The sequence below is a fragment of the Suncus etruscus genome, chromosome 2 (assembly GCF_024139225.1).
Source record: "Suncus etruscus isolate mSunEtr1 chromosome 2, mSunEtr1.pri.cur, whole genome shotgun sequence".
Taxonomy (NCBI): Eukaryota; Metazoa; Chordata; class Mammalia; order Eulipotyphla; family Soricidae; genus Suncus; species Suncus etruscus.
Genome location: NC_064849.1, coordinates 128066654 through 128093836, shown reverse-complemented (window position 1 = coordinate 128093836; position 27183 = coordinate 128066654). Strand labels below are relative to the sequence as shown.

Below are 27183 nucleotides of genomic sequence, written 5' to 3'. Positions count from 1 at the left end.
AGACAGTGGTTTGAATCCCGGCATCCCATATGGTCCTCTGAGCCTGCTAGGAGCAATTTCTGAGCATAGAGCCAGGAGTAACCCCTGAGCACTGCTGAGGGTGACCCCCCTCCCAAAAAAAAGAATACTATCAAACTACACACCTACTATTATGTACAAAGTTCATATTATGTACAAAGCAGGGCAGAGGGGAACATCCAGCATCCTCTATGAACATCACAAGCATAATTTAGCAGACAAAATAGTAAGTCCTGATCAAACTGTCTAGATGGGTGGAGAGCACACATAATGGTGCTCAGGAAATCCGGCTGTGTGTAGGGTCAGGCTCAGGTTTCCTGCACACAGAGCATGTGCTCAGTCTGTTCAGCACTCTTGGGCACTCGGGTAGACTGTTCCCAGGGACACAAAGTTGATTCAATATTATAAAATTCACTAATATCATCCAACAGATCTGAGGAAAAACCTCAAAATCTTCCACTTGTGGAAAAGGTGCACTAACCTTGCACAAACCCCAACTTCACGCCCCCACCCCCAAAAATGAATGTAGGGGCTAGAGTGATAGTACAGCGGGTATGGTGTTTGCCTAGCAGGCAGGTGACCTGGGTTCAATCTCTGGCAAATGGTCCCCTGAGCACTGAAGGAGGGACCCATGCAAAGCCAGGAATAACCCCTGAGCACTGCTGGCTGTTCCATAAACAACAAATACAAACAAACAAAAAAGAATGTAGACAGACAAATATAATGTACCTTGTATGGTGTGATTCATAAACAAACAAACAAAAAATGTAGCGAGGCCAGTATAATGTACCCTGTGTATTTACTAGCATTTTCAACAACTTATTGACAATCAAGTTACTGTGATATGATTTTATATCAGATATACAAGATATAGTACCTTTGCAGTCTGCTATCATCGAAGAACTTTCCCTCTGAAAATACATATTCTAGGGCCAGAGAGAGAGGATGACCCAAGTTTGATCCACAGACCACACAGTCTCCCAGGAACTGTTGGAAGTGAACTCCAGCACAAAGCTAGAAATAGCCAATACCACCTCAAGCAACACTGGGTACCATCCTCAAAAACTCTCAACAGCAAAAGGAAATAGAAAGATGACCAATACGGCTAGTGAGGCAAAAATTAGTCAAAGATAAGACTAAAAAGAGATGGGACAGACAATATAGGGCCTCAGAGGTCCTGGTTTTATTGCTAAGAGCAATGAAAAATTTGAAGCATGATAACGGTGTATAATAATTTTTCACAAAAGCAACTCAGCCAGAGAGGTGTATATCACATGAGCTAAATGATACTTAGCTAAGATCAAGATCTATAGGAGTTGTTTGTTTGTTTACTTCTCTCTGCTCAGGGGACCATATGAGATGCCAGAAATCAAACTCAGGTTGGCCACATGCAAGATAAATGCCCTACCTGCTATACTATATCCAGACCCTCTATGATACTTTTAACCTTCTTTTCAGTAACTGACACAGAGGTGATACTAGTTTTTTGATTAATGTCCATTCCATTTGACATTATATATCTAAAATACTTCTGGTAAAAAAAATATTAGAAGCGGGCAGAGTGGGTAAGGTGATTGCTTGCCTTGAATGCAGCCAACCTAGGTTGACATCCCATATGGTTCCCTAAATTGGCTAGGGATGATCCCTGACTGCAGAGCCAGGAATAAGCCCTGAGAACAGCATGCCCTACCCCCAGAAAGAAAAAAGAAAAGTATTAGAACCATATATGAAAAATCAGGAGAAGCAGCCTAGATAATTGTGATATGGCCATCTCACTTGCTTACTGATTCTTCCATACCTCAGAGGAATATGTCTCACAGTTCTCTATAGAAGTAAATGAACTTCTCTTGGCAGGAGGAACACTGTCACTCTCATCAAGGCTACAGTGTAATCTCTTTCTTGACATTTCCAAACTAGCAGGAGGCTTTTCAGATTCTCTTCCAGAGTTAGATGAACACATGACATCCTCACTGATCAAAGTTAGTGGAAAATTCATACTGCACAGAAAAAAACAGACATATTCAGTAAATGAGTTAGAAGTTAACAGGTTAAAGGCAAAACTATCCAGATTAAAACTGCCCTCCAAAAGTATATATATGAGAGAGAGAGAGAGAGAGAAAGAGAGAGAGAGAGAGGGAGGGAGGGAGGGAGGGAGAGAGAAAGGGAGGGAGAGAGAGAGAGAGAGAGAGAGAGAATGAATGAGTGTAAAACACACCTGTCTAGCCACAAAACTGCTGTTTTGAGAATGCTTTTGTTTTTGGGGGTCACACTCGGGGGTTATTCATGGCAGGTTCAGGGAACCATATGAGATGCTAGGGAGTGAACCTGGGTCAGCTATGTGCAAGGCAAAAGCCCTACCCACTGTGCTATTGCTTTAGCTCCATGTTTGAGGGTTTTTTTTTTATGTTTTAAAATATTTTTTGTTTGTTTTGGTTTTTGGGCCACACCCAGCAGCACTCAGGGTTACTTATGGCTCTGTGCTCAGAAATTGCTCCTGGCAGGCTCAGGAGACTGCTGGGGATAGATCCCAGGTCTGTGCTAGGCCAGCCACATCCAAGGCAAATGCCTACCATTGTGCCTATCACTCCAGCCACAGTTTTGGAATCTTTTTTTTTTTGTTTTGTTTTTTTTTGTTTTTGGGTCACACCTGGCAGCACTCAGGGGTTACTCCTGGTTCTATGCTCAGAAATTGCTCCTGGCAGGCTCGGGGAACCATAGGATGCCGGGATTCGACCTTCTGCGTGCAAGGCAAACACCCCACCTCCATGCTATCTCTCTGGCCCCTTTGAAATATTTTTATGCTTATAGTCTCACAGCTTAAATTCCTTAACATTCTATGTTAGATTTTTCCTTTTCTATAAAATTAAATTTTAATCCAAGTTCAATACAAAAAAATTGCTTCCACTTTCAATACTACTTGATAGGGGGGAGAGGGATAAAAAAAATTAAATATATAGCAATAAAATATTAGACCATGCTATTTTAACTTTCCTTTTACCAATTTTCATTAAATAGTAAGGTAACAGGGGCAGGAGTAAGATAACGTAGCCCTTTTATATTTGAATGTAGCCAACCTGGGCTTGATCTCTGGCACTACATATGGTCCCTCAAGCCCCACCAGGAGCAATCCCTGAACAAGTATGACTCAAAACACAAGCAAAGAAAAGAGTTAGCAGAGTAGACATTCAAATGACATCTTTGGGGCCAGAGGGATAGCACAGCGATAGGGGTTTGCCTTGCATGCAACCGACCCAGGACAGACCTGGGTTCAATTTCCAGCAATCCATATGGTCCTCCAAGCCTGCCAGGAGCAATTTCTGAACACAGAGCCAGGAGTAACCTGAGTGCCACCATGGGGTATAACCCAAAAATTAAATAAATAAATATAAATAAATAAGTAAAATAAATCACATCTTTACCTGATAGTAAATTTATTATTTCTTCTCTAATTTACCACATAATTACTAAATATGACCTCCAGATCAACTGCAAATGAGAGCGTCGAAAGCCTTATTTAATCATTTCTAGCCACATCATAAAACATCTTTCGGCCAGGGCCAGCAAGGTGGCACTAGAGGCAAGGTGTCTACCTTGCAAGCGCTAGCCAAGGAAGGACCATGGTTCGATCCCCCGGCATCCCATATGGTCCCCCCAAGCCAGGGGCAATTTCTGAGCGCTTAGCCAGGAGTAACCACTGAGCATCAAATGGGTGTGGCCCGAAAAAAACCAAAAACAAAAACGAAAAAAAGGGCCCGGAGAGATAGCACAGCGGCGTTTGCCTTGCAAGCAGCTGATCCAGGACCTAAGGTGGTTGGTTTGAATCCCGGGGTCCCATTTGGTCCCCCGTGCCTGCCAGGAGCTATTTCTGAGCAGACAGCCAGGAGTGACCCCTGAGCACTGCCGGGTGTGGCCCAAAAACAAAAAAAACAAAAAAAAAAAAAACCGGGCCTGGAGAGATAGCACTGTGGTGTTTGCCTTGCAAGCAGCCAATCCAGGACCAAAGGTGGTTGGTTCGAATCCCAGTGTCCCATATGTTCCCCCGTGCCTGCCAAGAGCTATTTCTGAGCAGACAGCCAGGAGTGACCCCTGAGCACTGCCAGGTGTGGCCCAAAAACCAAAAAAAAAAAAAAAAAAAAAAAATCTTTCTTCCTAACAAAAACATTTTTCTCACTCATTACCTCATGTCACCCCTTTCTTCTGCATTCACTGACTTGACCAATATGGGTGCCGGCAGTAAAGGATTTGGCATTAACTGTGTAGTTGTGTCAGCAAATTCTTGTACTTCGTTGGTTGGGATTTCCACCAGAGTTAAAATGAAGGTATCTTCATTATCTTGATGTGTATCAGCAGTAACTACATTCACTATAAAAGTTTAAAAGTAAGAGTTTAGGTATCAAAATATATGGAGCAAAACTAAATAAAATCATGCAGTGAGGGACAATTTTATCTGAAAATATTTATATTAAATGTTTTGGAAATATGAAAATAAAATGTTAGAAAAAATAAAACCACGAAACTACTGGAAATGATCAATATAACTCACTTCTATAAAGTAGAATGACAACTTATCACAAAATTCTTAAAAATTATATGCTGCACAGAGTGTATTATTTCTTTTTTTTTTTTTCTTTTCTTTTTTTTGGTTTTTGGGCCACACCCGGCAGTGCTCAGGGGTCACTCCTGGCTGTCTGCTCAGCAATAGCTCCCGGCAGGCACAGGGGACCATATGGGACACCGGGATTCGAACCAACCAACTTTGGTCCTGGATTGGCTGCTTGCAAGGCAAACGCCGCTGTGCTATCTCTCCGGGCCCACAGAGTGTATAATTTCATAAGAGATAAAAATGATTCACTCAAAGGACTTACGGAGAACAGAGTGATAACAGAGTGTAGAGGGTGTTTGCTTTGCAAGTAGTTGGCTTGAGTTTGAACCCCAGCACCTTTTATGGTTCATCAAGCCTGGCCAGAAATGAACCCAGAGCACAGAGCCAGGTCTTAGCCTTGAGCATAGCCTGTGTGGCCCAAAATCAAGAAACAAAACACACAGAACTCATAATGCTAAATAATACTGACAAATAAAATGCTTTCTTTTAAAAGTTAAGACCATCCAAGACTAAAACCCAACTGTTTTTCTTAATAGAAAAAGTAGGCATAAAACAATGACATTAAAGTCTATGTGTGACACTTTAGTATTAAAAAGAATATTATACCAGCTGGTCCGATGGCAGTGGTTTATGAGAACTTATTAACGTTAGTATCAAAAAAGTTGGTATATAACCCCGCCCCCCCACTGCTCAATTTGACTGACTTAAAAAATAAAGAGTATTATACCTGTTAGATCTTGAGAACTGATTACATTCTCTTCTTGGGTTTCTGGAATACTAGTTGATATACACTGTCATAAAATGATTAAAATAAAAAGGTGAAATTCAACGAATCCTAGTTCTAAAATATTTTTCCTGACAATATGATATAATGAACAATAAATTTTTAATTGCATCACTGTGAGACAGTTACAAAGCTGATCATGAATGATTTTAAGTCAATGTTCTAACACTCATCCTTTTAACAATGTACCTTTCCCATATTTTTCTCTCTCCCCCTCCCCAACTTTTTACTTTTAAACGCTTTTAAATGCCAACCAAAAAGGTCTTGATTGAAACATATATGTATATGTATGCACACAAAAGAAGTCTAACAAAACTACTAAATATGTGTGTATTCTATCAAGTGATTTTTTTTTAAGTAATAGGAAAAGTATTTCTAAATCTTTCAAGCATTTCTCTCTCCACTGTACTTATTTAGGTGACATATGAATAGGTGGTCTCCTTATCTCTAGCATAGCTCTCTCTAATCCGTTCCCCTATAAAACAACAAATGTTTTCCTTAACATGCACTGTTTATTGTATTTCTCTATTGCATTAAAATTCAGGGTAGAGAGATATGGATCAATAGTAGAAAACCTGCCTAAGGTATGAGATGTCAGTTCCATGACATTATCATCACCAAGAGGGATCTTGATAGAGCTAACAAACAATGACATCCCCAGCACAACAATCACAGCACAGGGAAGGAAATGGGTGGGTAATAACCCAAAAGATATCTCACACACACATACACACACATGAAGCTGAGTGTTTACATGTGTATATGTGTATGTACATGTGTGTATCATATATTTAATTTTGAAACAGCCTTTTACCTCTGGCACCTGAAGCATGAGCACACTGTTCCCCATGGAGCTCTGGTCCAGTGGCACTTCCATGGCCCTCGCGCCAAGATCCTCACTAGAACCGAGTGTGTGGGAAGTGCTAGAATCCATGGAAACAGCTGGTACAACTGAAAATATCTGTGATGTCTCCTTTTCTTGCTCTTCATTTCTGAAAGAAAAATTATATTTCTGACATGAATCAAGTCCACAGAATAACGTTTGAAGTAGATATAAAGTTACTTAATGATTCTCATAGTTAAAAAAATTCTATTTGGTGCAATTGAACCTTCTTTTCAAATCCTTTTAGCTATCAAATAGAACTAAACTACACTTGAAACAGAACATACATCTTCTCCCTTTTACCTTTCACTGGGGCTCACTTGCTGTGAAACAGTGGTCTCCTCCACACCATGCACAAATGCTGAACTGATTTGTTCCTGACTTTCTGCACTTGTAACTGCTCCAAGGTTATCTTCCAATTCTGATGCATTAGAAGCATTTTTCTCAGTTTCTTAAATAAAAAAGTTAAGATGTAGTCTAATAGGACATTTAACAATCTTCATATTACGAACACATTTTCTTTCTGAGAGCATTTGTATAGTGAGTGGCTCTTCCAAATTTAACCCAAAAGCAAGCCTAAGAATGGTCCTGGGACTGACATTTGGGGGCAAGTTTCCCTCTCTATTTTTTACTGGAAGAGAGGACTCGGGTCATGTGGAGTCTGGGAGTCAATCACTGCCAACAGAGTAAGATGTTTAAAAGTAAGAGTATGCTCAGACTCAGTAGCTCAATGTCCAGCCAAATGCAGTGCTAGGACCATAGGATCACATCCACCCCCAGAAATTCCTGAACAGTAAACACCAGTAAGAGTGAATTCTACACTGAAGGTATTTCAATCCTGACTGCCAGAGCATTTCTGTATCTACAGAAACAGCTCCAACCCATGAACTCTCTCTCCAGCCAATAACCAAATTTTAAAATGAGCACAGGGTCAGCGTATAAGTGAGAGATACACAAAAACTATTACTCATAAGTAGGGAAAGGCAAATCAAAGTCAAAAAAGAGATACTATGTCACATCTACTAGGATGGTTGACTACATTCTGGAGATTTGGGGGAGGGACCAGGAGGTCCAGTGGTCCTTTCAGAGATTAGGCAGACAGAGCAAATGCAGGAGGACAGATGAGACATATTTTGATGGTGCTGGGAGCTCATTAGAATTTTTTTTTAACAAGTTAAAATATCTTTGATGACTATCCACTTGCAGCATCAATACAATTTTCTGTGTCAAAGTAACTTTGCAACTTGTAAGGGAACAATAAAACTTACCTCTTTGAATTCTGTCTTTTTCTTCTTTTTCTTTGGTTACAGACAAATTGGAAACTGCCCGATGAGCACCAACCCTATTGGTCCCTAAAATCTTCTTAAGATTTACCTTAGGTTTGGCAAATCTACGTCTCATTCTCAAAGTATTGGTCACTTCAGAAGCTGTATTTCTAAAAAAAAAGAAGGATGGGAAGACAGAAAAATGAACTAGGCATGTAAAAATTCTCTCTCAAACTAATATATTAGGACTAGCATATACAGATTTATGTGCCACCGATTCAGGGTCCACACTGTCAGGTGCCAAAGTGTTTGTCTACTCACATTAAAATTATATGGTAATAACTTCATTAAGTCTTGAGAAGAGAATCTGCACTCTGCTCTTTAAGACATCTTTTATTTATTTATTTATTTATTTTTGGTTTTTCGGGCCACACTCGTTTGATGCTCAGGGGTTACTCCTGGCTAAGTGCTCAGAAATTGCCCCTGGCTTGGGGGGACCATTTGGGACGCCGGGATGAAACCACGGTCCTTCCTTGGCTAGCGCTTGCAAGGCAGACAGACACCTTACCTCTAGCGCCACCTTGCCGGCCCCTCTTTAAAACATCTTTTTGGGTTTTTTTGTGTTTTTGGTTATTAGGCCACACCTGGGAGCAATCAGGGGTTATTCCTGGCTCTATGCTCAGAAATCCCTTCTTTTTTTTTTTTTTTTTTTTTTTTTTTTTTTTGTTTTTGTTTTTGGGCCACACCCGGTGACGCTCAGGGGTTACTCCTGGCTATGCGCTCAGAAGTCGCTCCTGGCTTGGGGGACCATATGGGACGCCGGGGGATCGAACCGCGGTCCGTCTCCTAGGCTAGCGCAGGTAAGGCAGGCACCTTACCTCGAGCGCCACCGCCCGGCCCCCTCAGAAATCCCTTCTGGCAGGCTCAGGAACCATATGGGATGCTGGGAATCGAACCACCATCAGTCCTGAATCGGCTGCGTGCAAGGCAAATACCCTACCACTGTGCTATCCCTCCGGCCCCTAAAGACATCTTTTTGTTTTTTAAAAAAAAAAATCAATTCGAGGCCGGAGCAGTGGCAAAAGCAGTAAGGCATCTGCCTTACCTGCACTAGCCTAGGACAAACCACAGTTCAATCCCCCAGCGTCCCATATGGTCCTCCAAGCCAGGAACGATTTCTGAGTGCATAGTCAGCAGTAATCCCTGAGTGTCATCAGTGTGGCCCCCCAAAAATCAAAACAAAAAATAGATTCAAGCTTAAGTGGGAAGGAAACATAATGTGAAAAATTTCAATATGTAAACCATTAAAACTAACTGGGGGGCCAAGAAATAGCTCAGTGGTAGAGCATCTGCCTTGAAAACACGAGGAACACTGCTGAATGTTAGGCATTGCCCCTTAATATCCACGGTGCCACAACTGAATGTGTGGAATTCAGCAAGCTCTGAAGTGAAAATATGAGCAAGTACAATAGAGAATGTATACAGAGATTGCATTAAGCCAAATGGTTTGATCGCCAGCACCAACTATGGTTATCTAATCACCACCAGAAGTGATCCCTGAGCAGCGCCCAGAGTAAGCCCCGAGTATAGGGGGGCCCAAAATACCCCTCCAATTTGTGTTTTTATAAATAAATCCTTTAACTGAATCACAGTGAGATATTACAAAGTTGCTCATGAATGAGTTTCAGTCATACATACAAAGTATAACACCCTTCACTAATTGCACATTTCCTGACACTAATGTCCCCAATTTTCCTCTGACCTTCCCCCTTTGCCCTCCCCTGCCACACCTGCTTCTACAGCAGACCCCTCCCAACTTCCCTACTCCTCTCTCTCTATGGCAGATCTCTCCTCTTTCCTCCTTCCCCCTCCCTCCCTTTCTCTCTCTCTCTCTTCCCCTCTCTCTCTCTCTCTCTCTCTCTCACTCACTCTCATTTTCAATCTTATTGATGAAATACCATACATATCACTTTACCTCCTTTGAGCATCTACTTCCTGTGCAGTGATCATTAACTATCATTGTCATAGTGGTCCCTTACCTACTCTAAATGCAGTCCCCTGCTATTTGTGGCAAGCTTCCTACCATGGACCTTTTCTCCTAGCCCTCATCACTTGTCTTTAGATATTATTACCAGACCCTTTTGTTTTAATATTCCACAAATGAGGTATTTTTATTTTTTAATTTCAGACTGTCCAAAGACTGGAGAGAGAATTCAGCTGGCAGATGCTTTGCACATGGAGGCCTGGGCAATCCTCAACACCACCGGGAGCAATTCCCACACTCAGAGCCAAGAGTGAACTGGCTGAGTGTGGCCAGAACTACTGAGTGTGGGCCCAAAACAAAAACAAAAGTACAAGACCCACCAAGCACCACAACCTGGATGAGAATATTACCACTGACATGGGCAACTCCCATCATCATAACAAAAAGGAAGAGAATAGAAAAATAAAAATATGAATTTAGAGATAGTAATATTAAATATGGGGCTGGAGAATATGCAGGTAGGGGCACTTGCCTGGCCTTCAGCCAACTTATATTTGATCCCAGCATCCCATATGGGCCCCCATCCAGTCAAGGAGATCCCTGAGAGTAGAGCCAAAAATAAATCATGAGCAATGCCAGGTGTAGCCCAAAATGCAAAATATATCGTTTCCTATTTTAAAATATTAAATATATAATATATAAGTACATAAAACTTATGTATTTATGTTATATTATAAATAAATTTATAAAATATACAAGAAATAAAATATAAAATAAGGGGCTGGAGAGATGGCATGGTGGTAGGGCGTTTGCCTTGCATGCAGAAGTATTGCGGTTCGAATCCCAGCATCCCATATGATCCCCCTAGCCTGCCGGGAGTAATTTCTGAGCGTAGAGCCAGGAGTAACCCCTGAGCATTGCCAGGTGTGACCCAAAAACATATATATATATATATATATATATATATATATATATATATATATAAATATATATATATATGTATATAAAATAAAACTTATGGGGCCAGAGTGGTAACATGGTGGTAGGACGTTTGCCTTGTATGCTGCTGATGCAGAACAGATGCAATTCAATCCCCAGCATCCATATGGTCACTGAGCCAGGAGAGATTTCTGAGCCGCAGAGCCAGGAGTAACCCTTGGGTGCTGCCAGGTGTGCCCCCCCAAAAATAAATAAAACTTAAAGAATATATAGATTTATAATACATAAACTATACTGAATATATAATATAAAGATATATAATTAAACATACACAATAATATATTTATATTTAATATATAATAAATATATTCAATATATGTTGAATATTTAATGAATAATAAATGTATATAATAGACATATATAATATAAAATTCTATTATACAATATAAATATATGATAAAAAAGGTAAGAAATCAATGTTTCCTACTTCACATTCATGCAGATAATATTCAAAACTACTAACTGATGATTTGGAGGCTTTTAAGATGGGTAATGGGTGGGTTTGAAGCCACACCTGGCTGTACTCAAGGTTTACTCTTATATACAGTAGCAGGGATTCAAACCAACATCTACCACATATGCATAGCAAACTTCACAGTCAATCTCCAACCAATTTAATACTTTGTATAGAATAAAAAAGTTTTGAGGGAGGCCACACCTGGCAGTCTTCAGGCCTTATTCTTAGCTCTGCACTCTAGCCCCCAATGTTTATTTAAATAGTACACTGACTGAAAATATAATTATTTGTTGAACATAAAATTAAAAGCATAATAAGCTTAAATTTTAATTTAATTTTTTTAATAAGCTTAATAAGCTCTCAAACCTGTTTGAGAGTGTGTCTTCCTTTGTTTTTTCCATTAAATCTGCTTTTTCTATAGTACTTTGTCCTTCCAATACAGCGGCATTTTCTTGTAATGACGGGAGAGATGTCATAGTCAGAGGTGAAGAAAGGTCCTGGCATTCGTGCATAATGCTGTGATTTACATGATCTGGGCTAAAAGGAATATGGTTTTTATCCCTTGACTGAACATCAGGAAGTACACATATTCCTACTGCAGAAAAAAATAGAAAATTAAAACTGATCCAATACAAATGTCCAAATAAAATAAATCCTCATCATTACTAAGCAATTATCATATCCTATATTATAGTTATAATCTGCTCATTTATACTCCAAATTGAAATTTATGGTCCTAGGTTCCATGTTAGAGATGTGACTGTTCTAAGTTTTGTTTTTGTTTTGGGGTCACCAGCAAGGCTCAGGACTAACTCCAGGCTCTGTACTCAGGAATCAATCACTTCTGGTAGAGCATAGGGGATCATATGTGGTGCTGGGAATCAAATATGAGTTGGCAATGCACAAGGCAAGCACCCTACCACCATACTATATTGATCCAGCCCTCTGAGTTATTCTTTTTAAATAAAAGTCACACAAAGAGATGCTGACGGGAAGGTCCAGACCCACTCAGCTATGCTGGACAGCAGTAAGGACTTAACTCGTGAGCAGAGGACATCAGGGCTACAGCCCAAGGAAAGTTACAGAGTGAGACGGTGCCTTGAGGGGTTGCTAGGATGGAACTCAGGGTATCACATGTGCTCTACCACTTGATTATCTCCCTGGCTCCTGATCTATTCAAAGTTTAATAGTGCTTTATTTCTTGTTTATTTGGTTTCCAGGAGACCTGGGTCATATCTATGCTCAGGAGACTATACGAGGTAGCAGGGTTTCAAACCAACATTTACCACAGAAGCAAATCAAACACATCACAATATAGAATGAAATATTTTTTGAGTGAGGGGCCACACCTTGGCAGTGTTCAGGACTTATTTCTAGCTCTGCACTCAGAAATTACTCCTGGAGATAATCAGAGGTATTATCAGATAATACAGGGTGCTGGAGAAAAAATCTGGGTTGGTCATTTGTAAGGCCAATGTCCCACCTGCTATATTATCATTGCAGCCCCAACTTCTAATACTTTTAGTAAATATATAATTTCAGATGAATTTCAAGAAAAAATCTTTCTTTACAGGATTGTTTTGTTTGTTTGTTTTTGTTTGGGGGCCACACCTGGCAGCGCTCAGGGGTTACTCAGAAATTGCTCCTGCATCAGAAAACCATATGGGATGCCAGGGATCAAACCTGAGTCCATCCTCGGTCAGCCCCATGCAAGGCAAATGCCCTACATTCTGGCCTCTGTGATATTTTAAAACCTGAATTTTATGTTCTAGTTATTTGCAACTGTCTCCAATGAAATCAATACTTGGCCCCTGACAAAAAAATAACATAGGGAACATAGCAAAAACTTTCCAGGTAAATATATATAGTCTAAAAATGTTAATACCAAATATCATAGATCACTTGTCATTAGTCAAAATATGATAGGAATATAATTAGCATAACCCATTTAATGTACTTAAAATTGATGGTACTTACTAAAGATCATAGCTTGTCTATGAGGTTGGCCTAAAATAATTTGGGTTAACTAATTTTTTTGTTTTCGTTTAGGTTTTGGGCCACACCTAGCAAAGCAGTGCTCAGGGCTTACTTCTGAGTCTCTGATCAAGGATTATTCCTGGCAGGGCTCAGGGAATTTGGGGCTGGGAATTCAACTTGGGGATTCAACTTGGGTCAGCTGCATGCAAGGTAGAGGCTCTATCCATTCAACTATGGCTCTAGCCCCACATCCACATTGTCGTATCTTTTGGCTCAATATAAACTACCTGAACAGTCGAAACTAAATTATCTAAAGAACTGCTACTAGTCCTTCCAATCATATTTGATTGTTAGAATTGTGAAGACTACCCAAAGGGATGATCCCTTTGCTGAAAACAAAACATGTATAAAGTAACTAGTGATCTATGAGTTCAGTAAGCCAATGCTGATTATAACAATTTACAGATAGAACACTATATCAACTGTTCGTAAAAAATAATTTGTTCTGGGGCTGGAGCCGTGGTGCAAGCTGTAAGACATCTACCTTGTGCACACCAGCCTAGGACAGACTGCGGTTCGATCCCCCAGCGTCCCATATGGTCCCCTAAGTCAGGAGCGATTTCTGAGCCCATAGCCAGGAATAACCCCAGAGCGTCCTCAGGTGTGGCCCAAAAACCAAACAAAAAAAAAAAGTTCTTTGTAAGTCAAACACATTATGAAAAGCTAGCAACTAAATCACAAAGTAAATTAGATGAACTAACAGAAAACATGTTTTCTGGGAAAAGAACAAAGTGATGCCAGCTTCAAACATAAATTTTTTTTTTTCATTTTGGTTTTTGGGTCACAGCTGGCGGTGCTCAGGGGTTACTGCTGGCTCTGCACTTAGAAATCGCTGCTGGCAGGCACGGAGTACCATTTGGGATGCTGAGATTCAAACCACTGTCTGTCCTGAGTCGGCTATATGCAAGGCAAATGCCCTATAGCTGTTATCTCTCTGGCCCCTCAAATATAAAATTCTTAACTCTTATTATTCAAAACAGGTATAATTTCTTGAAAGAAGGATTTTGCATTTTTTACATTCTTACCTTCCCCCTGCTCTGTGCTGATTTCTGACTGCAACAACAGATCTCCCATTGTGAGTAAAGTTATGGCAGCTTCCGTGCTTCCATCATTAGAACCTTGAGATAAAAACACTAATAGTAATACTTAAAGGGAAAGCTCAAAAATCATTCATTCATTTAAACTATTTCTAAATCCAGATATTTATCTTGCAAAAATAATTTCAATATGTTCTAGAAAGTAAATCATTCCTAGAGCACTGTTTTGTTCGGTGTATATATCACAAAAAAAAAATAAACTGTTAGCTTTCACCCACAAAAAAATTATCTCTCTATATAAATAATGTAACACCTTCAAAGAAAATACATCTGTTATATCAAAGGAAAAATATACTTCTTCACTTAACATTTAACTCTAAGAATACAAGATTCTCCTAGAAATAATGTAGTTAATAATAGAATCTTTTTGTTCAACTCTTTAGCAAACTGACTCTACACAACCACCACTACTAAATTATGATGATTGTTCTAACCAATTAGTTTTAGCTCTTTTCTTTATTAATAGTTACCTGTTTCATCTTGAGTATGTTCACTCGTGGTCACTTCCTAAAAAAGAGGAAAAGATAACATAATGTATTTTTCCAAATGTAAGCTATTTCTTTCTTTTTCTTTTTAAAGGCACTAAATAGTTAAGTGCATAATTTTGATTACAAAAGAATGGATACTCAGGGCTGGAGAGATGTAGAGTATAAGGCACTTACTTTGAATTCAAGTTGAACAGGGTTAAGTCCCCCTGTATAAGCTCCCGAGTCTGCCAGGATTAATTCCTCAGTGCAGTCAGGAATAACCTCTGAGCACTCCTGGGTGTGAGACAAAAGCAAAAAAAAAAAAAAAAAAAAAAAGACACTGTTATTTTCTCTTATAAATATTTATAAAGTCTGGAGCCAGAGTGTTATTAATGTAGGAGGTAGGGCCTTGTACTCAGTCAACTGGGTTTGATCCCCAGCATCCCATGAGGTCCTTTGAGGAGTAATTTCTGAGCAGAGAACCAGGAGTAATCCTGGAATGCTGCCAGGTATGCCCCATAAACAAAAACCAAAGAAAAAAAAATTGTTTTTTTTTTGTTTTTTTTTTTGGGGGGGTGGGGGGGTCACACCGGCAGTGCTCAGGGGTTACTCCTGGCTCTGTGATCAGAAATCGCTCTTGGCAGGCACGGGGACCATATGGAATGCCGGAATTTGAACCACCATCTTTTTGTATGCAAGGCAAATGCCTTACATCCATGTTATCTCTCCGGCCCAAAACCAAAGAAATTTTATAAAATCTCATAAATAATTATAGAAAAAAATGGATATAAAACTTTGTTTCTTTTACAACATTTTCCATGGGCTCCTTATACAAATTTGACTCTAATAAGAACTCTGTGTATCTGTGATTTATTCATTTTAGTTTTTTGGTTTAGAGGCAACATCAAGTCACAGACCTTCTTGCAGCTAAAGGATTTTCTTCCTGGGAAGAACTAGAAAGTTGGGTTTCTTGTTTTAGTTTTTTGGTTTTCGAGTCACACCTGACAGTCCTAGGGGTTATTCCTGGCTCTGCACTCAGGAATCATTCCTGGCAGGCTCAGGGACACTAGAAATCAAACTTGAATTGACTGTGCGCAAGGCAAGTACCCTATCCACTGTGCTATCATTCCAGTCCCAATAAAACTTTTTAAAAGTTATCCCAGGGCTGAGAAAAATAGTTCAAGGGCTGGAGTACATATCTTGAATTAACAAGGACACACATTCAATCCCTGGCACCTCATGGTCCCCTATGACTACCAGGATGGCTCTGGAGGCCCAAAGATATCCCAAGTCAGAAAAGCAGGTCCACGTTTTACTAAGAGTGGTAACTGGGAAACTCTCCCAAGAAAGTTATCATTCCAAGTCCTGATTTACTAAAACAAAGTAAGTTATGAACCCAAATAAGAAAGCATGCTATACAAATGTAAATATATCTTAATATCTATATAGTACTAATGTCACATGATCTAACAGTAAATCTATAAGAATATTAAGAGCTGGGACCGGAAAGATAGCATGGAGGTAAGGCGTTTGCCTTTCATGCAGAAGGTCGATGGTTCAAATCCCAGCATCCCATATGGTCCCCTGTGCCTGCCAGAGGGGATTTTTGAGCATAGAGCCAGGAATAACCCCTGAGCACAGCCAGGTGTGACCCAAAAACCAAAAAAAAAAAAAAAAAAAAAGAATATTAAGAGCTACACTCATATATTTTTGGGGTTTTATTTTTTTTTGGGGGGGGGGTCACACCAGGCAGTGCCAGGGGTTACTCCTAGCTTTGCACTCAGAAATCGCTCCTGGCTGGCTCCGGGGATCTGGGGTGCCAGGATTTGAATCACCGTCCATCCTGGGTCGGCTGCGTGCAAGGCAAACAAACACCCTACCACTCTGTGCTATCTCTCCAGCCCCCCACTCACACATTTAAAAAAAAAATCAATGCTTTAGTGCCAGAGAAAATAGCACAGCAATAGGGCATTTGCCTTGCACACAGCTGACTCGGGACAGACCAGGGTTCAATTCCTGGTTTCCCATATAGTCCCCTGAGCCTGCCAGCAATGATTTCTGAGTGAAGAGCCAGGAGTAAGCTCTGAGCGCCGCTGGGTATGACCCAAAAACCAACAACGCCCCCCCCCAAAATCAATACTTTTAAGTTGTAAAGAAAATTATTGGATTTTCTTCAAGAAATTTTAAGTGGTAGCTTTTCAGAAAAGCTATGAAATATTCACAAGTTTCACAATTTTATGGCTTCCTACATGAAAGATATTGCTAAGAATTGCTTGTGAATTTTGTTGGGTTTTTTTGTGGGGGTGATACTCAACAAAGCTCAAGAGTTCTCTTGGCTCTGACCTCAGGGATCACTCCTAGCAGGCTCAGGAGACCACATGGGTGTGAGGGATCAAACCTGGGTTGGCATATACAAGGCAAGAGCCCAACATTCTATACCCAAATTACTGATAAATTTAAAGCTTTCAAATCCTCCAGTGTTTTGAAAGTAAACAGAATTCAAAAACAAATGATAAAATAATTGCTTACAACTGTTAGCATATTCTCACTGATATCTTGCGGTTTCACGTCCTGAAGACTCACATCTGTGTTCGGGGGCTCTTGTTCAACAACTGCTATGCACCCAACATCAGGGACATTCACGGTTATTTCAAGCTGTCAAAATAAAAAGTTTCATGATTTCAATCTGGCACACGTTAAAAAATAAAACAAGATGAATCAGTGAACTAATTTGTTAAACTAAAGTAATAATCACAGTCATACAAGACTGAAACTGCATGAATTTTTTAAATGGCAGAAGTCAACTTAACACAAGTTAAACCATTAAGGTTTTTTCTTTTTTTATTTGGTCACACCCAGCTATGGTCAGGGATCACTTTACTCCTGGCTTTGTGCTCAGAGATCACTCTTAGTAGGAGCTCAGGGGACCACATATGGGATGCTAGGAATCAAACCTTGGTAGGTCACATAGAAGGCTAATGCCATTCCCATTTTCTACCACTCATGCCCAAAATTTTTAATTCTTAAACTGTGATTCTTTTTTTTTTTTTTTTTTTTTGGTTTTTGGGCCACACCCAGCGGTGCTCAGGGGTTACTCCTGGCTATCTGCTCAGAAATAGCTCCTGGCAGGCATGGGGGACCATATGGGACACCGGGATTCGAACCAACCACCTTAGGTTCTGGATCGGCTGCTTGCAAGGCAAACACCGCTGTGCTATCTCTCCGGGCCCTAAACTGTGATTCTTAATAACCAAAATTAGCAAAATCTCCAAGGCTAAAAATGCATTTCCAAGCATTCCATTATTTCATTATCCCCACTTTCCTATTATTTCTTTTATCTATTTGCTAACAATTATGAAATGGTTCCTCAAAACTAGAGGACACAGATACAAGGATACAGAGCTCAGTTAATTCAATCCCTGTTCTAAAGTAATTCACAATCTAAAAAATACAGACACATAATAAGCTTAAATAGTCACATCATGTTTAAAGGTTTTTAACATAGATGAAAGAAAGCACTTGAAAATATTGAGCATATCACAGGAATGAGGAAGACAGAGCATGTACTTCACATATGAGGTCCTAGGTTCAATCTGGCACCCAAAACAAAATTTCTCACACCTCCACTATCCCACTCCACCACCAATGACATCTACCTTCTTCCCTCTCCTATAAAGTTTGGAGACATGTAAAAATTTTGATAACCATAGGAATCATCATGTAAAATAATGTGTTCATTCACATGTACTCATCAATGAGCACTCTAATTAGTCAAAATTTTAAAGACTGTAAGAATGACATACAACTTACACTACAAAGAAGATAAGTTGAGTTCTATTCCCTTATTAACAGAAAAGTTAATATAAAATACCATAATTCAGCAGAAACGGTAAAGAAACAAAAATTAGAAAGTCTGCCTTCAATCCAGAGAGACAGTACAGAGAAAGGGCATTTGCCCTGCAAGTGGTCCACCAGGATTGATCTACAGCATATGATCCCCTGAGCCCAACACAAATGATCCCATGGCTCAGAACCACAGCACTACCAGTGTGGCATGCCCAATATGTCAATATATATAATTTCTATGTGTTCTATCTAAATTCTTTTTTTTTCTGGTTTTTGGGTCACACCCGGCAGCGCTCAGGGGTTACTCCTTGGCTCTATGCTCAGAAATCACTCCTGGCAGGCACAGGGGACCATATGGGATGCCAGGATTTGAACCACCGTCCTTCTGCATGAAAGGCAAACACCTTACCTTCATGCTATCTTTCCAGCCCCAGTTCTGTCTAATTTCTATGTGTTCTGTCTGACTACTTAGAAAAGCTGAAGAGAAATCTCTGTTAAAATCTATTGCCCTGGAATGAATTAAAAAAGACCCAATGACAGGCCAGAGCAACATATACTACAATAAGCAGGGCATTTGCCTTGCATGCAGTTGTCTCAAATTCAATCTCAGCAACCTTTATGGTTACCCCATCCCTCCCAAACCACCAGGAGTGATCCCTAAGAGCAGAGTCAGGATTAACCCCTGAGCATCACTGGGTGTGGCCCCAAAACAAGAACAAAACAAAACAATAAAACCGTAAGTAGCTGGGTTCAATTCCAGGCACCATTAAAAAAAGAGAGATTACAAAACTTATTTTTGCTAATACCTTGGGCGATACCCACCAAAGTTCAAACAAATTACTTTTGTAGAGGCTATACAGCTTTTCAAAATAAGCTTTTTAAATCCTAATATCAAATCACTAAGAAATAATGATCTACTAAAAAAATTTTAAAAATACATAAGTAACATTCCAAGCATTCAAAATCCAATCTCCAGTGCTCGCTTCGGCAGCACATATACTAAAATTACCATGGCCCCTACGCAAGGATGACATACAAAAACCAATCTCCAGGGCCACAAAGATCATACAGGGAGTAAGTCACTTGTCTTACATACAGCCAACTCCAGTTTGAGCAGAGTCAGGAGTACAGAATCAAGAGTACCAGGTGTGCCCACAAAACAAACAAAAAATTAAAAAATATAAACACAAACTCTACCTCTTCCATTGTTTCTTCAATCTGAGACGTAACAGGCTCAGGAGATCTGAGACCTATGGGTACAAACACTGGTGCTTTGTTCACTTCCTCTGGAGCAAGATGATAGTTTTCTTCTTCATAGTCAAGCTCAAAATCATCAACATCATCTTCATCTTCTTCCTGGGAAGCTCGAAGAGTCACCAGCATGGACTTTGATGGTCTAGGTTCCTTCTTAGGAGCCTTACTCCGAACTCGTTTTGATCCACGCCCTCTAGGAGCATTTGATTTGATCTTTCTATGCAATCTCCTTTCACTGCGATCTATTTCTCGCTCAGAGGTAGAAGAGCTCGCAGTTCTTCTATCCAAAGCAGTTTTAGAACAATTTGGTTCGTTTAACAGCTGTGGGCAGCTGGATGTTTAAGCAAAATAACAATGTTATCATTATATGCACAAGGATTATTTTAATGAATGCAATAAAATTCTAGTTCAAGCTATGTTATCTGCAAACAGCCATTAAGAACTATTTCTTTGCTTTATACCTACCGTGAATGTATAAGATTTAGTCATCTAAAATGATTTCTTTTTATGTTTTTTTAAAGGACTGGAAAGCAGGGGCCGGCGTGGTGGCGCTAGAGGTAAGGTGTCTGCCTTGCCAGCGCTAGCCTAGGACAGACGGCGGTTCGATCCCCCAGTGTGCCATATGGTCCCCCAAGCCAGGAGCGACTTCTGAGCGCATAGCCAGGAGTAACCCCTGAGCGTCACCGGGTGTGGCCCAAAAACCAAAAAAAAAAAAGGACTGAAAAACACCCGCGGGACTGGAACCACCAGAAGTGATTGGTTTCAAAGCAAAGCTTTGTGACTGCGAAGTAACCGCTGAGCTAAGGCCAGTCCGTAAAATGATTTCTAATTTCCTTTGTTACTCAGTCTTCACACATTCACAATTTTTAATGCACTGTCTCACTTTAGCATATTTTAATTTACAATGTTTGTATCTGTTATTGATTTATGATAAGATTTCACTGTGGCTTTCTTGATCTGGAGGCTAGCTCTAGCCAGCATGGGGTTTAGGGAGACGCCAGGCCGAAGGCCTTCTCCCTAGCTTGGGAGGAGGGCGGGCAGATGTCTGGCTTCCAGTTCTCTAGTAAATCCTTTCTTGATCTGGAGGCTAGATCTAGCCGGCATGGGGTATGGGGAGACCCTAGGCTGAAGGCCTTCTCCCTAGCTTGGGGGTGTTGATGGCCTTGGCAGGCCAAGATGGGTCCCTAGTTTTGGGGGTGCTAGGAGTTGCTAGGTTGCATTAAGGCAGTCACTGACAACTTCTCACTGGTTTCCATTTTCAAAACCACATGGGGGCACTAGCCCCCGTGCGCACAGTATATATTAATAGTATTCCCTATCATTAAGGTATGTTTTGTATATGCAGAATGTTCATCTTGTATTCTGCCCTTTCCCACACCCCTACAAGCTCATTTTCAGTCCTTCACTCCCTCACCCCTAACCATCATTACCCCACATTTACCCTTTTTATTTATTTATTTATTTTTGGGTCACACCCGGTAGTGCTCAGGGGTTACTCCTGGCTCTATACTCAGGCATTGCCCCTGGCAGGCTCAGGGGACCATATGGGATGCCGAGATTCGAACCACTGACCTTCTGCATGCAAGGCAAATGTCTTACCTCCATGCTATTTCTCTGGCCCCACATTTACCCTTTTTAACTTCAGTACTACACAGGCCAAATCACAGACCAAAGTGGTACACTGGATTTAACAGCCCTCCAACTATTTCAAAAGACATAAAAGGGACACGTATGTGTCTTTGAATATTTTATATGTATTTCCTTAACAGCTATAGCTCTTACTAAATATTCTCTTATACGGTGATGATTTTCTCCACTTTTTGTCTGTTCTTCTCTTTGTGAGCTGTTCAATAAGGAATTCTGGTAAAAAGAGTCCCTCAGTTTAATGTTTATGTTTGAACCAAGTCACAGAGAGTGTTGGACTTGTTTTAGTAGCCCCTGTATGCACCAATAATGTCACGTGGCATTGTTCTCTTTTTGCATAGGCACATTAAAATGGGAAAATACTATATACATACAAACAAGTTCTTATCTAAGAGAGATAGGAACACACAAATCGTGTAATGCAATGGGACCTTACACCCTGAACATTGACATAATGACCTGGATCAGGACTCTCCATTCACCCCTGAACCTAGGAAGCCATCTACGAAACAACCATTATCTATAACATCACCTGGAAGCAATCCTCTACCAGGAAAGACTCTACCGCTGCTCTGACATCGACCTACTAAAAAGAGACTTCCCTTAACAGCGAGAAAACTTAACAGCGACCTGCTTTTGTAACAGGGCTCTCTGCATTGCCCTCTAATTTGGAGGTGAAACTAGAGGACGCTCCACATCATCCTGATTTCGATGTAGGATATGCAGATTCCAGGATCTTTAATACAGAAACCTGACACCAACAACAGTGACTGTGTGAAAAATAAGTGTATTGACACTACAGACAATGACTTGGACAACCTAGTATGCCTGGAGCCTAGTGTTGGTCTTATGCCAGAAAACTTCAGGGGTAGGGTCTCCTTGTATTTAGGCCAAGGCTTTTCCTTTCCATGTCCCCATATTTTGGTAGGCCTATGCAAACAACAATTGCCACTATAGCACCATTTTTACTGTGCTTCTTTGACTCTAATCCTTATAAAAACCACTTAAACTTTTGAGGTTAACTTAAATTAATATGCATGTCATGGAACTGTAAAAAAAAATACTATGCTTTCAATGTTAAAGAAGTTACATAAATTTTGTGGCTTTAGATTGCTTTGTATACTGCTAATAAATGTTATAATGTACTACAATCTGGAGACTTGAAGGACAAAGTAAAGTGCATGGGTTCTGTTTTATTTTTCTTAATGTTCTATGGCTGAAAGTTCAAAATTAAGGTGTCAGCAAGGGGATTTCTTCTGAGAATTCTGTTTATGGGTGATGGTCTTCCCACGTAACTTTACCTTGTCCTCTTTCTTTGCATCTTTGTTCTCATAATAAAAAATTAAAAAAAAAAAAAGATTTCACTGTGACTACATACTTTTAAAACACTTTTTTTTGGGGGGGGGGCACACCCGTTTGATGCTCAGGGGCTACTCCTGGCTAAGCGCTCAGAAATCGCCCCTGGCTTGGGGGGGACCATATGGGACACCAGGGGATCGAACCGCAATCTTTCCTTGGCTAGCGCTTGCAAGGCAGACACCTTACCCCTAGGGCCACCTTCTTGCCCCCCCCCCTTTTTTTTTTGGTTTTTGGGCCACACCCAGTAACGCTCAGGGGTTACTCCTGGCTATGCGCTCAGAAGTTGCTCCTGGCTTGGGGGACCATATGGGACACTGGGGAATCTAACCGCGGTCCATCCAAGGCTAGCGCAGGCAAGGCAGGCACCTTACCTCTAGCGCCACCGCCCGGCCCCTTAAAACACTTTTTAATTTAATAAGGATTTATGGCCTAACTTTCAAGTCTTTTTTTTTTTTTTTTTTTTTTTACTTTCAAGTCTTAATTTATAATTTTGCTCATCTTTTATTTCTTGGCAAGCTTCTGGCTAATTGCTCCATGCCTTTTTGTTTTTGTTTCTTGGGGAGCCACACCCAATGGTGCTCAGGGGTTAATTCTAGTTTTTTATATTTCTTTATATAGCTCTTTCACCTCTTTAGTTGACTCTAAGGTACTTGACTTTCTGAGGCACAATTGTGAATGGGATTTTTTTCCTAAAGCCAGTCAAATTGAGCAGTGGGGGGTTATATACCAACTTTTGTGTGATACTAACGTTAATAAGTTCTGATAAACCACTGCCATTGGACCAACTTGGACTTTTTTTTTTGTTTTGCTTTTGGGCCACACCTGGTGACACTCAGGGGTTACACCTGGCTATGCGATCAGAAACACAGAAATCGCTCAGAAATGCAGAAATTTCTTGAGGTCCATCCTGGGTCAGCTGTGTGCAAGGAAATGTCTTACCACTGTGCTATATCACTCTAACCCCATGAAATTGTATTTTTTCAATATCTTTTTTTATTTTTCTCTTTTATTATTTGTGTATCGAAAACTATGGATTTTTGTGTATTAGCTTTGTAGTCTGCCACTTTTTTATACAAGTCTATTGTTTCTCAAAGCTTGTTTGTGGAGTCTTTAGGATTTTCTATATACAGTATCATGTCATCTGCAAACAGGAGCTTCATTTCTTCCTCTCTTATGTGGATGTCCTTGGTGTCTTTTTCTTTCCTAATAGTCCTGGCTTTTGAGATCAGAAATTATTCCTGGCAGACTCGGGGGACTATATGGGATGCCAGGGATCAAACCCAGGTCAGCCATTGCTCTGGCCCCAAGTTCTGTGCATTATTTAAAGTGGAAAATTAAAGTCTTTAACTACTGAAGAAATAAATGAATGCAAAAAAATTTTCCTAAGAAGAAAAAAATAGATTTTACGTAATCAAATTCAAAAATTAAGAAAGATATAAAACTGTCAACAAAAATCTTGTCATCTTTCTAAAATATCTATTTTGGGGACAGAGATAGTCTCCAAACATGGGAACAAGTACTTAGGAACAGAACACAGGCTAAGATGCCTGCCTTGCACATATTAGCCCATTTAGCCCCTAGCACTACACATGATGCCTTGAAGACTGTCAGGAATAATTCCTGCGCACTGCTTGGTATTGTCAAATGACTCCTCCTCAAATAAATAAATATTAACATGTAATATAATACAGTAACAAATTTATATCCTTTATATATATCCATTTATATACAATTGACCTATTTTAGCAACACTTAGCATCACCATAGAAATATCTGTCTTTTGGTTTTACTGATTAGAATAAATGAAGTATAGCCTCTTAGCAAGTTTGGAGATTATACAATAAAATTATCTACTACTACTTCATGCTGTTCAATTATCTCTAGAAAACAAGCCATTAGCAATCTTTTTATCTAGCACTATAAAGAGTAAGATGTCTATAAAGAATAAATTATTTTTATTTCCTATCCCAAAAGTTAAACATACTTATAATAAAAAAAAAAAAACAACATTACCTGGGTAGTTTATTGAGATGCTGCTCTTTTATAATGAGAGACAAAGAATTATTCCCTACAGTTCTTTCTCCAGTATTTGTTGATGATCTAACTTCTGGCTGAGCACCTCTTTTGGTCAATCTAGTCTCTGTAGGACCTGCACAATCCCTTGCTGAAATCTCATGAGAAGTCTTTTCCTTAAAAGTAAAGAAGAAACACTCTGTATAAGAAATCAATATGGTGATTTGACTTGCTTTGTTTGATTAAAGCTCTCTGTATATGTAACAGACACATAAGCTCGGGGGACCATATAGACAAATTTCCTACCCGCTATATTACCCCCCCAAACTATGATTTTTTTTTTAAAATGGTCTTTTTCTGATTCTGATAAAATAGAATCCACTAATGAAAGTATTTGTTCATGCTTACTTTTTCAGGCAGCTGAGTGTTAGAATGTCCTTGATGCAGCAAACTCTCTTCTGGCATCTTTGCCACGCTCTGACCAGCCCTGTTTTTTCCTAAGCCATGGTCCTCTTTCTTGCCATGTGCTCGTCCCAGATTTGGCTTAACCTTTTGGAACTGCCTTCTTATCAATGGTGCTGGACTAGGAACATGTGCTTTATACTCCGGACTAGAAAGTAATACAAATTGTTTCAAAATAAAAATCATAAATTTTTGTTACCTACCAGCTATGAAAAGCTGGTGGCAAAACCAATGATATGGTCAAGGGAAAAGAAATGTAACTATAGCAAGATAATAAAACTAAACATGCAGAAATGAATACGATGCGTGTGGTTTAATTATTATGAGAGAAGAAAATAAAAGCTTTCATAAGTTTATTTTCTATACATGAGGAAAAAATTTACAAGATTATTCATTCATTTTCACTTTTGTTTTTTGTTTTTGTTTTTGTTTTGGTTTTGGTTTTTCGAGCCACACCCGTTTGATGCTGGGGGGGGGGGGGCTGTTACTCCTGGCTAAGTGCTCAGAGATTGCCCCTGGGTTGGGGGGACCATATGGGACACCGGGGGATCGAACTGCGGTCCTTCCTTGGCTAGCGCTTGCAAGACAGACACCTTGTCTCTAGCATCACCTCACCGGCCCCTCATTTCTGCTTTCATTGATTTTCCTAAGATATCATTCTACTTTAATTCCCAGTTAAACAACTGAAGATTTAGGAGTTTGGTTCTTATTGGGATGAGGAAGTTCACACATGGCTGTGCTCAGGGCTTAATCCTGGCGCTATGCTCAATAATTATTGCAAATGCTTTCTACTTGATTTGGAAGCATAACCAAATATACACTGGTCAAAATTGTCTTGGAGCTTTGGATTTGAGAGTAGTAGGCATACAGTCAATTTGTATATGAGATAGCTATTAAATGAACAAAGTTCACTTGCATACAAGTGACCTGAGTTAGATCCCCAGCATTCCATAGGTTTCCTGAGCACAGAGCCAGGAATTATACCCTGAGCAATGTTGCATGTGGCCCAAAACACTAATAACAAAAAGTTCACAGAAAATCACTATCACACAGTTCTTAAAACTCACTTGTATCTGCCAAAACAGAGAAAGGCAATGCTTTTAACATTTAACAGAATAACTATAGATCACAACGAAACCCTAATAGTTGTCTTAAAGCTTCCTGGTAAATATTTTAGTAGCTGACAAGGATTTGAATTTTGAATTAGGAAGTACAAAAACTAATATATACAATGGGCAGGGCAAGTGTCTGCAATGTGGCACTTCTCAGGCCAGTAGAGCTGTAAAGAGTATAAATTTCCAAAGATACAAAATCCTTAAACCAATATAAAATTTAGACTAAGGTGAGGTGGAATTTGGGCCACATCCAGTAGATTTAGGGTCATTTCCTGGCAGTGCTTGGGGAACCATTTGATGTTGGAGATCAACATCACACACTCAACAAGTGCCCAACCCCCTGTTCTATCTCCCTAGCCCTAAAAAAATGTTTGGTTTTAAAATTAAAAATATCTTCGGGCCTGAGCGGTGGCACAGTAATAGGGTGTTTGCCTTACAAACCACAATTCAATCCCCTGGCGTCCCATATGGTCCCCCAAGCCAGGAGCAATTTCTGAGCACATAATCTGGAGTAATCCCTCAGTGTCACTGAGTATGGCCCAAAAACCAAAAACTAAAATAAAATAAGAAAATCTAATGGTGAGTAATAAAATTTCTAGAAAAAATTACTACCTGAGAGAATATCAATCATACAATGCTTAATGTATCTGAAGATGACTTAAAATAAATGTTGAAAAAGTAGTTATTACTCTACCCTTTCAGAAAATTAAGGTATGAGATTATCAATAAAATGATTCAATGATTCAATGATCCAATCTTCCTAAAAAAAAAAAATACCTTGATAGATCCAGAGAATAGCTCAGTGTGAGAGCATTTGCCTCACACATGGGGCATTGGTTTATATCCCCAGAATTACCTGGTTCCCTTAGCACCACCACAAATACATACACTCCTGA

At 39.8% G+C, this 27183-nt stretch overlaps 1 protein-coding gene across 1 annotated transcript in view; it reads right to left on the bottom strand.

Moving 5' to 3' along the window:
• The window catches only part of BDP1 (B double prime 1, subunit of RNA polymerase III transcription initiation factor IIIB), a 100798-nt gene that overhangs the window by 10637 nt on the left and 62978 nt on the right, over positions 1-27183 (bottom strand). The window contains 14 exon segments of the mRNA XM_049769072.1: positions 1817-2015; positions 4197-4380; positions 5349-5412; positions 6220-6397; positions 6592-6739; positions 7557-7723; positions 11360-11588; positions 14056-14148; positions 14598-14634; positions 14790-14885; positions 17124-17249; positions 19638-20025; positions 24711-24886; positions 25119-25320. Of these exon segments, the coding sequence (XP_049625029.1) occupies positions 1817-2015; positions 4197-4380; positions 5349-5412; positions 6220-6397; positions 6592-6739; positions 7557-7723; positions 11360-11588; positions 14056-14148; positions 14598-14634; positions 14790-14885; positions 17124-17249; positions 19638-20025; positions 24711-24886; positions 25119-25320 (2287 nt within the window).